Source organism: Salvia splendens, chromosome 3 (genome assembly GCF_004379255.2).
Source record: "Salvia splendens isolate huo1 chromosome 3, SspV2, whole genome shotgun sequence".
NCBI lineage: Eukaryota > Viridiplantae > Streptophyta > Magnoliopsida > Lamiales > Lamiaceae > Salvia > Salvia splendens.
This window is the reverse complement of record NC_056034.1, coordinates 19,996,728-20,008,737: the sequence shown is the minus strand read 5'-3', so window position 1 is coordinate 20,008,737 and position 12,010 is coordinate 19,996,728. Positions and strand designations below refer to the sequence as shown.

General features: G+C 39.8%; 1 protein-coding gene across 3 annotated transcripts; it reads right to left on the bottom strand.

The window, feature by feature from the left end:
• Window positions 1-88: 88 nt before the first annotated feature.
• Window positions 89-1,703, bottom strand: LOC121797259 (protein CHLOROPLAST IMPORT APPARATUS 2-like). 3 transcript variants are annotated; one of them, XM_042196021.1, is made up of 2 exons: window positions 655-1,703; window positions 89-479 (listed from the first exon to the last, which is right to left on the bottom strand). In XM_042196021.1, the coding sequence occupies exons 1-2, from the start codon at window positions 1,498-1,500 to the stop codon at window positions 318-320; spliced, it is 1,008 nt and encodes a 335-aa protein (XP_042051955.1). In that variant the 5' UTR covers window positions 1,501-1,703; the 3' UTR covers window positions 89-317. The 3 variants fall into 3 exon arrangements, with proteins under 3 accessions (XP_042051955.1, XP_042051954.1, XP_042051953.1); XM_042196020.1 differs by having other exon boundaries at window positions 89-451; XM_042196019.1 differs by having other exon boundaries at window positions 89-466; window positions 655-1,699.
• Window positions 1,704-12,010: the final 10,307 nt, after the last annotated feature.

The following is a 12,010-nucleotide window of genomic DNA, read 5'->3' as shown; positions in this document are numbered from 1 at the left end:
ACTTAAATTCGGAGTATATTTTTATTTAATTTAAAGCCTCAACACAAATTAACCTAATCTGGAAATAATGAATACTCATAATGAAAGATAAGAGAATATTGTTATACTCCATAAATAAGTGAAAAATGCAAACTAAAGTTTGGGGCCAAAATTTTTGGAAAAAGCAGAAAAAGTAAGACTAGTAATTTCATCTACTCCTTCACTAGGCATTGCAACTCATATATGCAGTTCCAGTGTAAATAATTATTAGAAAAAGAAAGAAAAAAGAGGTCTAATCATCAGATGAAGTGGGCGTTCTAACAAATCGTCCCTTCATTCTAGGGCGACGATCGGCATTGACTTTGCGGACTTGGTATCGTATTTTCTTCGAGAAGAGGCGCGTCCGCCTTTTCTCCTTGTAGCGCTGCACGCTCGCCTCTCTCACTCCCCCCTTCTCCGAAAACAGCTCTATCTGTGCTAATCTTGCCTGCATTATTATTCTTTCATTTTTCACAAAATTCAAATTACAACTATACAGAAGACTATTCACTACTCTACTATTATTACCATTTTTTCAAAACAAATGCATAAAATAAAATAGCTAACTCAACTTTATTGGGACGAGTGTTTACTAAGATATTAACTGAAACCAGAAAGCGATTAGCATTAACTTACCCGAATGTCGGACTCGGGGGACTCCTCGGAGAATGGCCACGGCTTATCCGACCAAGCGTGTGCGATGCTGTTGTAGTTCAATTTGAGGCCGAGCATCCCAGCATTCGGCTCGGGAGAAACAGAGTCCTCTGTTTCTTCCACTTTCTTCTTTTTCTTGCCACCAACAACATTCGGATTCACATCAACCACATTAACGCAAGGGAACTTCCACCACTCATCGGCGACCCTCATCGCCCTCGATTCCAATCCCAATCCCAATCCCACCGGATATCCATAGCAAAACGTGTTATTCACTGGAGCATCATTTTCCTTATCCATTTCAAGATTCCCCATTATGCTCTCAATCCCACCCCCAATCTCTTCATCCAAAATCGACTCCGCATCGAACTCCTCCTCCTCCTCCTCGTCTTCACACTGCGACGAGTTCGATATCTCGGGGGTGCTCCGGCACGCCTTCCTCAGGCCCTTGATGTCAACGGGCTTCTCGAGATCGAGGGCGAGAAGCCTCCGCAACGTGTCCACTTGCTGGAGCGGCATGAGCAGCTCCGAAGGCTCGAAGATGAAGGCGCCGCCGTGGGAGTTTCCCGGCTTGGTAGGCGGGAAAATCTTGGGGTACGCAGTGGACAGAATTGCAGCCGCGTCATTGTAGGTCTGGTTCGGGCGCTTCCTCGGAGTGCGCGGCTTCCTCGTGGTCGTGGAGAGGGCGTTGCTGGTGGTGGACTCCGATAGCGTTGATGATGGCGAAGAAGAGCTAGAAATCCAACAAGTTGAAGAAGGGGATTTTATAATGTCAAGGTCCAGCGCCTCTAATCTGTATGCTCTGCTGCTCAAACAAGACGACGACATTCTCTGTTTTCAGCTCATCAATTTCAAATTTAGAGAAAAGATGGCGTAGTGTAATGAATGAGTAAAGAGTATTTATGTAGTATTTAGTAGTAAGTGACGGGAGAGGTGGGATTGAAAAAAAATGGAAGGAAAGACTGTTATCTGTAATTACAGTGTACAACAAAACACACCTCTTATGATGAATGGGGATGACCGGAAGCAGCATGGCTTCTGTGAATGGACCACAATGTTTGCTCATCTCTTATTTTACTTTACTTTACTAAAAAGGCCCTAGCTTTTAATAATTAGAGTGAGGATTTGGTTTAGTAGAAAAGGGCAATTATGTAATCCCAAAGGCCTAATCTAATTGACTTATTAATTAATTCTATCATGGGATATATATATATATTATCTGATGAGGTGGAGCGATGCCATTGGCTGGCGGGATTGTGAGTGCTGATGTGGACAAACCTTTCTCACAGAAAAAAAAGGGGAGAGGTGGATTTTGGATGCAATGATTTCAAGTGTGTGTGGCATTATTTACTTACACGTTATGCTCTTTTTGTTCAATGAATTTTTATTATATTTAATACGTCTCTAAACCATTATCTATATTGCTTCTGATTTTTTTATACTTCAAACTTACATGTTATTTTCAACGTTGATTTTGTACTAGATTTTATTCCGGTTCACCATAGCGATTGATGAGTCTATCAAGATAAATAAGTATGTACAAATGGGTGAAATTCAATGAGTTTGAAACCAACTAGTACATTGATTGGAAGTATAGTTCCAAAAATATATTCAAAGTTTTATTTGATTTAATTCTAAAACTATTGGAAAAGGAAAAAATATCCTGAAAGTATTTTAAACTTGGAGATTAAATACCAATATATAAATGCGCAGATTTTAGAAACAAGCCAATTTGTCAGGGTTTATGTTCTTTTGCTGAAATACTTTTTAAAAATATCTCAATCTATCTAGTAAATATCAAACATTTTCAATTTTAATAGTACTAGTATTTAAATCATTCCAGTAGGGTCTTACACCACTTGTTATTGCGTAAACCGACTTGGAGTAGTGTCATCATTGGTCATTTGATCCTCAAGAAAGATCGAATGTTACAGATTCTACTGTCCTATGATCCAACATAGTCATGACTAATGAGGACGTTGGTTTTTATGAATGGTCAATTGTCCTAAACTCGCGATATTCCAATTTGATTGTTTAAGGCAATGCATGTGAGATTTTTTTTTACATTGGTAATACATGTGAGATTTATTGAATGAATTCTCACCTATACCAAGTAAGAAAAGCGGAATCTAAATAATATGATTTGAGTAAAAAAAATTCATGACTTAGAGCATCATTAACGCAAGGGGCCGGGCCGCAAATCGCGAGTCCTAGCCCGAGACGCGCGTTGGAGGGGGAGGATTTGCGGCCTGGGCCGGCCCCGGGGCCTCAGTTGCGGCCTGGGGACGGTCCCAGGGTCCGGCCCTGGCTCGCGTTGGATGGTTCGGGGCCATGACGGAGCTGCAATTTTTGCCAAAAATTGGAAGAGGAAGAAGAGGGAGGAAGAGGGAGGAAGAGGAAGAAGAGGGAGAGGGAGATAGGTGACGGAGCCCAATTTTCTAATTTCTTTTGCATTTGGAAGAGGAAGAAGAGGGAGGGGGAGAGGAAGAAGAGGGAGGAAGATGAAGAAGAGGGGCGGCGGATCCAATTTTCTAGTAATTTTTAATTTTTTTTGCATTTTTTTGCATTTTTTATGTTATAATTTTTAGTCTTTTTTGCATTTTTTATGTTATAATTTTTAGTTTTTTTTCATTTGTATTTTTTTTCTAGGATTTGTAATTTTTTTTTCGAATGAACAATTTATTTTCCCGGTTTGAATTGTTCAACGTATTGCATTTACGAGTCAAATAGGTTGAAGTTGTGAATAGTGTCAATTATTAGTTGTGGCCCGGGTTGTGGCCTGCAGGGTTAGAGCTGTTGGGGCCTGAGACTCAAATTTGGGGAATGATGACGTAGAGGGGACTTGAGACCTGAAACCGGACCGGGATTAACGACGCCCTTATGAATGGGATGCCATAAGGGCAAAGCCGAGGTAGATAAATTCAGTACAGGGCATCCTGAGAAGAGGTTAAGAATAAAAATTGGTTGGGAATTCGAAGTTGGCCACAAAAGTAGTTTTCTCGTGATTTTGTTGCCCCTTATCTTATTGCATACAATATTCTATAGCTACCCTTGGATTTGGATTAAGTACTCTTAGATACTCCTAATATTTACAACACTTAGATCATCCAACTAGTTATTATTTTTAGTATTCAATTACTTTATCACTTGTTCTTCCAACTTAATCATATACAGTAGTATTTTTATAGATTTATTAATGATCTTCTAACCAAATTATTATAGTATATCTTATTATATTAATTTTAATAATAATATAATTACTCATAATAAAGACAATTAAAACATTTTATTACTACAAAATTTATAAAAAAATATATAAAAAATGACAAACTACAAAATGTAAATAAACAAACCAAAAACATAAATTACGATAACTAAAATACGAAACTGAAACAACATAATTTGCTTAAAATATATGACGAAAATTAAAAATTAAGTAACAGTTACCGATTTTTTCATATATGCTCAACTAAGTATCCAGCAGCGTTTTGTAAGAGCATTCATAGAAACGGACTAGCGGTTAGGGCGTGCGTTCGTCCATTACTGGAGCCGGCTAATGGACGACGGACGAACGGGACGGACAAGCGGTCAGGCGTCGGTGGAGGCCCTTAGCCGATTGCTCGCCGATCGCTCGTCCGCTATTGTGGTGACGCGATCGGCTAGCAATCGGCGTCCGCATTTTTCCAATTTTTTTTAACTCTATATATACATCTCGTTGCACGTCATTTCATTGCACCACTTGTGTTAACGAATTTCTCTTCCTTCTCTCTTCATTTCTCATTTGATATGTAGATAAAAAATGGCCAGCGATGGGGATGCTCCCGACTCAAGACAAATTAACGAAGAGGTGCGGGCCTATACGTCCGCGGAGATAAATCGGTTGGTGCAAGAGCACTTGCTCAGCAGCAGCCAACGGTCCCTCGTCCCATCCATCATCGAACTGTAGTCCCCGGCGACCACCTCGGTGCCCGCCAACGGTTGTTTGACGACTACTTCGCTGAGCAGGCGCGGTTTAGGAAGATCTTTTTTCCGGTGGCGTTTTAGGATGCACCTGCCGCTATTTATGAGTATCGTGAACGCTTTAGAGCGTCAGTACAAGTATTTCCGGTTCAGAGAGAATGCGAGTGGTTGACCTGGTCACTCGCCCATACAAAGTGCACTGCTGCAATCAGGCAGTTGGCCTACAGAGGCGCGACCGACATGTTCTACGAGTACCTTCACATAGGTGAGACGACTGCCCCCGAAGACCTACCCCGACGAAGTGTTTGGAGAATTTTTGCCGGGGCGTCATTCACATATTCAGGGATAGGTATCTTCGAAAGCTACCCCCGAAGACCGCTAAGGTCTGATGGAAATGCACGGAATGGTGCACGGGTTTCCCAGAATGTTTGGCAGCATAGATTGTATGCATTGGTAATGGAAGAACTGCCCCACCGCCTGGAAAGGGATGTACACGACCGGCTTCAAAGGCAAGAATCCCACGATGATCCTCGAAGCCGTAGCTGACTACCGGCTATGGATTTGGCATGCGTATTTTGGGATATCAGGGTCGAACAACGACGTCTACGTCCTCCAGTCGTCGCCCATTTTCAATGAGCAGTGCATGGGTATTGGTCCTGTCTCACCCAACCCTTCTAATAAATACATTTGTAATAAATAAATACAAATTACATTAAAGTAATCACATTTTCAAATACATGACCACCAAAATTCTATAATTACAAAAGCCTAAATATATAAGAATCATATTTTAAAACATTTTAGATCGTGGTGAGACCCTCTCATAACTTTATATGCTATACATTTGTCTATATGCAAAATAACGAGGAAGAGAAGGTTGCCAAAATGCGTCAGCCGCCGAACCTGCTATATCTTGGAGTCTATACAACTTATGTCATCAATTGTCACTTACAATATTCCTGAAAAATATTAGTGGTTTATATGAGCCACAACTCAGCGTATATAAATTCCACCTTTAATTTCACATCACATAAATATCAAACATATTCTTTAACCAACACACATAATCAGAAACAATATATAACATATTTCATAAACAATTCCATATCCATATGCATATGCCTCTTTGTTTCTTTTTTATTATTCTGTAACGGATCAAGCCTGGTATCTGCCCGGGATTTTCATTGTATACGACCCGAAGGTCCCTTTTAATTATTTGACCTTTCCACGAAGGTCCCTCTTTGCATTTTGACCTTTCCACGAAGGCCAATCTTTGTATTGATATTTCCATGAAGGCCCCTCTTTGCTCTTGTGCTTTGACCTATAGGTCTATTATCATTGTATATGACCCGTAGGTCCATTGTCATTGTATATCAGACCCAGAGCAAGACCGTCTCATATCATCTTTAATCCCATGATTCGAATAATCCCAATACCATACGTCAAACATATCCATTGCATCAATTACATATCCATATATTCCATCAATTAACTCCAACACTATAGATAAACATATCCATTGCACAAATCACATATTCACGTCATATTACACTATCAATATCAAATAACATATAACCAGTTCAGGCTCACATCATATAATTTAAATATTTATTCCAATTTAACACATAGCAATGAACCACGTAAAACGTGTAAAATTAAAAGCGTGATTTATACACCCCTGATTATGATAGGTTGATTAACTGAACTTCTGATCTTGTCTCATGATTTCCAGTCGTGAATCGTAATGTTATTTAGTAAGAATTTTAATACGACAGTTATACATATAAGTACAAGTGCGAGTGTGTAAAATAGCCTGAATGAACTTAACGAAAAATTTCCCTTTCAATTACCTTTTTAATTATTTTATTTCTCTTCTCTCGAATTGCTCTTCCTTCCACCGAAACCCATCCTTCTCTCTCGTCGGATATTTTTTCTCAATTCTTTGCTTTAGGCTTTTCGTCTCCAATATACTACAAAATTAATGTAACCATTTATAGGGATTCATAGTCGGTCAAACCGTGGCTTTTGAGTTTGTAATGGCTTTTGAGTGGATAATTCATTTTATATATTCATCACCTACCATACATGAATTACTCATTATATATAATAAGAAAATTTTATCATAGCCGTAGCCAACAGTTTGTGATGCTTCAATTTTTATTGTCTCACACATCACTATATATGACACGTGCACTACAAGGAAAGAGTGCTACGTTTGAATCATCTTATGGAAAATTATTAAGTTTCCAAAAAGAGCTATTCTTGATTATTAAAATAATGTAAATGACTTCAACTATACTAAATGAATAAAATAGCTACTTATTGAATTAACAATCTTAAGATTATCCAATACGCGTCCCGTGCGCGGCTCGTGTTCCGTCCCGGAGGGACGGTTCCACCGCGGGACGCGTTGCAGCGTTGCGCCCGTCCCCAGCCCGTCCGGTAGCCCGTCGCTGCGGGACACTCGAGACGCGACGTCCCGCCACCCGCCCGGGCGACGTGTCGAGCGCCCGACGCACGCGTGACGCCCACTCGCTGGCCCGCGAGTGGGTGTCATCACTGATGACGCAATAATTTTTTTTTTAATTCGAATTTAAAAAAAATTCAAACGGTAATATTACCGTTTTGTTTTTTATTTTTAATTTTTTTAATTTTTTAATTTATTTACTCTATAAATAATCCTATTTCATATTCATTTCACACACAAATACACATTTATTCCTCTCAATCCTCTCTATATCCACTCCAATTTCCATCTTAAATCAACTCAAACAAATGGATCCTTTTGAGCAAATGCGTCAAATAATGGAACAATCGCTTGAAGAAGATCGATGCAGAGAGGCGGAGGAAGCCGCGCCGCCCCCACGACGCTCCCGGACGTACATCCATCGTAACCGGGAGGAAGCCGCCGCAAGGTTAAATTATGTCTTTTTTTTATTTTGCCACGAATTTAATTATGTATTTTTTTAGGATTTTAAGTTGTAATTTTATTTTATTTAATGAAGTTTATTTTTTTAATTGAATTTGTTTGAAAAAAAAATAAAAAACTGAAATTGAATGAATAGTAATTTAAGGGATGATTAAGGGACGGTTAAGGGACGGAACGTTGCAGGTTCCGTCCCTTAGTTAAGGGATGGAGGAATAAAGTACAGTGGGGTCCTGAAATAGTAGTTTAAGGGACGGTGGGGGGACAGCGTAGTGGATGCCCTAAGACGTACATTACTATATTTTACTTCACTATAATGATCTAATATTACCATCATATGTACGATACTATATTTTACTTCACTATAATGATCTAATATTACCATCATATGTACGGATTCTCATTGGTAATTCACTAGTACTTTTATTTTGTTTTGTTTTATAATCAATTAATCATATATAAATTCTTTATTTAACTATATTGCCTCCTCATAATTAATAAAATATTTTCTGTATAAACAACCATTAAATATAGTGTATTATTGTAACGACCCGCTAAATCGTTACCTACACGAAAGAATAAACCACGTATCAAATACACTTTCGACAACAAATCGAGACGAAAAGTTGGATAAGAATCGCGTCACATCAGGCACGTTTTTCAACGCCACATTAATTACGCGTCACATCAAAACGAAAAGACGTGAATTTTTGTCTTTTATGATAAATATTTTCTATAAATAGCACCTCCTTTCATTTCATTTCTTTGACGTCAATTTAGAAATCCGAGAGAGAGAAAACGAGAGAAGGAAAACCGAGAGTTAGAAGAGAGAGAGAGAGCCGCCGGAGGCGGCGACGGTGGACGGCGGCGCTGCGGACCGCGACTGCGGATTCGTGGCAGCGGCGACAGCGGTGAAGGGAGAGGGACGAATCGTGTCAACGTTTGTTCTACCGTTCGTTTTTCTTGATTCAAGAAGGTATAACTAAGATTTTCTTCTCATCTCCTTCATTGAAACTTTATTCTTGAATCCTACATGCATATAGAGGGTGTAGGAATCATAGATCGCAAAGTTAATCGGTGGGAAAGTGAGTTTGCTTGAGAACTTTGATAGTTATGCGATTGTTGATTAAGTTGTGTGAAGTTTGATTTGAATCCTTGGTAAATGATCTAAGTTTATGTGCAAACATGTTAAGAGAGTCTTATCAAGCATGATTGTGTGTTATAAGCATGAGAAAATTTTGTTTGGATGATTGGGGAAGAAACTCAAATTTCGAAATTTTGAGTATGAAATTTGTGGTGTTCGGACAGTGGATTCCGACGTGTATTTGACTGACCAAACGGTCGAATTTTGATACGAAAATTTTACTGAGTAAATTTCAAGGTGATTTCTGTGTCTCGTATAAATTTCAGCCCTTTTTGTTGAAAAATGAATTTTTGAAAAATGTTTGAAGTCGACTGCGCAATTCTGCCAGTAACGTGTGCTCTCGGCCAGAATGTTTCGAAATCCGTTTGACCGACCAAATGACCTCTGTTTGATGTGATTCTTGAACTAGATGAAAATTTTAAGTGTCTTATGAGTCTTGTGAAAATTTCAGCCTTATTGGACATCGTATGAATTTACGGTGAATTTTTCAAATGAACTGTGCAGTGCTGCTAGAATTTTATGTTCCGATCAGAGAGTTGCATAAATGTTTTGACTGACCAAATGATATGATTTCGGTGTGAAATTTTAACTGGGTGAACTTGAATGTGTCTAATGTGTCGTGACCAAATTTTAGCATCATATGAGGAAGGATGAATTTTTGGTGAATTTTTGAAGTTGACTGTGCAATTCTGCCAGAAAATATTTTCTCGACAAGTAGGTTACGTTTCCGAATTGACCGACCAAAAGGGGGTATTTTGATATGAAATTTAAACTGGAAGTTATTTGATGAGTCTACTGCATTTTGGTAAAGTTTTAGCCCCAACGGAAGTCGGGTGAATTTTTAATGATTTTTACAAAATGGTTGCGCAGTTCTGCCAAATTTTTATCTTTACAAGATGACTATATTGTTATGTTATAAGTGATATACATGATTTATATATGGGTAAGAGAATGATAAAAGGAACGATAGGACATGCATGATAATATAAGTTTACGAAAGGCTGATCTATTTTGTCGTTGGCAAGGGTGATTGAGTATACGTGAGCTCGAGGAACGAGGGTTGCCTTAAATGGATATTGAATGGTTTAAGCAAACGAGGTGGGCTTTCTTTTATAAAACTCTTTTACGCTTTCAAAAGTATGATTATGATGTAATAAGGGTGGTTTAAAATGTTATGTCATGCCATGTTTGTTTTGATGATGAGATTGTGCCTAATGCCTAGTTTGTGAGTGCGCTCCATTAGGCTATAGGGCTATGTTAAACGAATTCGGGTCTGAGTAGGGCCGCAAACCCTATCAGGCTAGTGTACACAAGTGGGATCGTGAGCCGTCCTTGCTAGTCGGCCGGTCTCGTGGGCGAATAGTGTGGCCACACTTTCGTCGCACTATGGAAAGAGAATGTGATTGAATGATTGATGAGAAAGTGGGGAGATTGATTGTCTGGCCAGACTTTGAAATATTTTTGTGTTCTCGTGATATTTCTCAACTACATATAAAACTCGAGATCACTGGTATGGATGACATAACTGTTTTTATGAAAATGTTTTCGGCATGAGCCCATTGAGTACAACAAGTACTCAGCCCTGCATGTGTTTTCCCTATGTGCAGGTTGAGCGGGATGTTGCGGTGGATGTTGAATCGGCTTAGGGAATATGGATGCGTTGTGTCTTCATACACAGGCGTCATCCTTGACTCTCTTTGAAACCTTAATTCCGCTGCTATATATATTTTGAACTAAAATTCTTTTAAGCTAATTGAGTCTTTCTTATGAACTGAAATCCTTAAATGCTATTCTTAAATGTTTGTCCCTTGGTCACGATCGTCTCGTTTGTAACACCCCTAGCATGGGCGGTCGTGACAATTATATCTAAAGAATAATAAAATATGCAATTTAATACTATAGGTTTTGAACTAGGAATGTCACATGTCCGACCATCAGTTTTGTCGGCAACGGCAACCAGCACTGTATGAGCTACTATTTTGCAAATGAGATATACCCTAAGTGGCCCGTCTTTGTGAATACGATCAGTTGTCCAACAGATCCAAAGAAGATTTACTTTGCGCAACGACAGGAGGCGGCGCGCAAGGATGTGGAGCGGGCATTTGGTGTGCTCCAGGCTCGATGGGCGGCGGCGAAGGGTTCAATATGTTTGTGGTACGACGACTGCATTGCTGATGCCATGTACGCATCTATTATCATGCACAACATGATCGTCGAGAATGAAGGTGCAGAACTGACTGATTGGGCCCGTAAAAATCATGGATTAAATATGCCCAGTCAATGGATTTTGACCAAATAATAAATGTGACGAGACATTTAATTTTGTGAAATTAAATGATATAGCGTCGATCTACATTTTACGTAGATAAATGTAGTATATTCACTTTCTCAAATCCGATTTCCCGTGAGTGAGAAATAGTGGATTAAAGTTGGGCATAATTAGCTTTTAATTAAATCTTGGAGTTTGAGCTTAGAGAATAATTAACTAGTGTTAATTATCTCACATAGGAGAGTAAAACATATTTTAATGTGCTTAACTTAAGTGACTTTACTTAATAATTATAGTGGACCAAGATGGGTGAAAGAGCCCACACGCGCGCCGCCGCCGCCCGCCCGCCCGAGCCTGTGCTCGTGGTCGCGGGCCCGGGCCCGGTCTCAATCTCGATCTCGATCTCGATCTTGGACTTGGACTTGGACTTGGCCCAAACTTAATCTTTTTAGACCACCGCGGCTTGACACATCGTCAAGCGTGGCACAGTCAAAGCCTACACTGCTGACACGTGAGAAATCCACACGCGAAAGACACACTCCTGCCACAAGCTCTCGTAACGGTTTGTAACCCATCATGGCTGTTGACCCCCCAGCAGTGGACTGAGCCTATAAATAGGCTAGCCATTCCATGCATCTCTAGACAACAATACACAAGCATTCTGCATCATAAGCTCTCCCTCTCCTGCATTATTTTTCTGTCGAAAGCTCCGCCCTCTCCTCCATCCAGTTCGCCGGAGCTCTGCTGATATCGGTGCTGCTTCACCAGAGACGTAGCCGTTTCATCTTTGGGGACGACACGCCAAACCGAGAGCACTACCGGGGCGTATCTCGTCTTGGCTAACTACTGTTTCACGATTTATCTGTTTCGAATTTTACATTGTAATTCAGTTTCAGTTTTCCATTCTGTATTCCTTCTTTTGGGTTGTATTACGCCCGGCTTTTATCTCTTGTAATCCAGAAACGAACAAGGCCAATGAAGATGTTGTCCGTCCAAGCCACGGCGTGGCCATCGCCAATGTACGAATGGGGATACCTCG

Coding starts and splice junctions, on each gene's coding strand:
- LOC121797259 (XM_042196019.1), bottom strand. CDS start 1,500: ATGTCGTCGTCTTGTTTGAGCAGCAGAGCATACAGATTAGAGGCGCTG. Junction 467..654: donor CCCCCGAGTCCGACATTCGG/GTAAGTTAATGC, acceptor ATAATAATGCAG/GCAAGATTAGCACAGATAGA.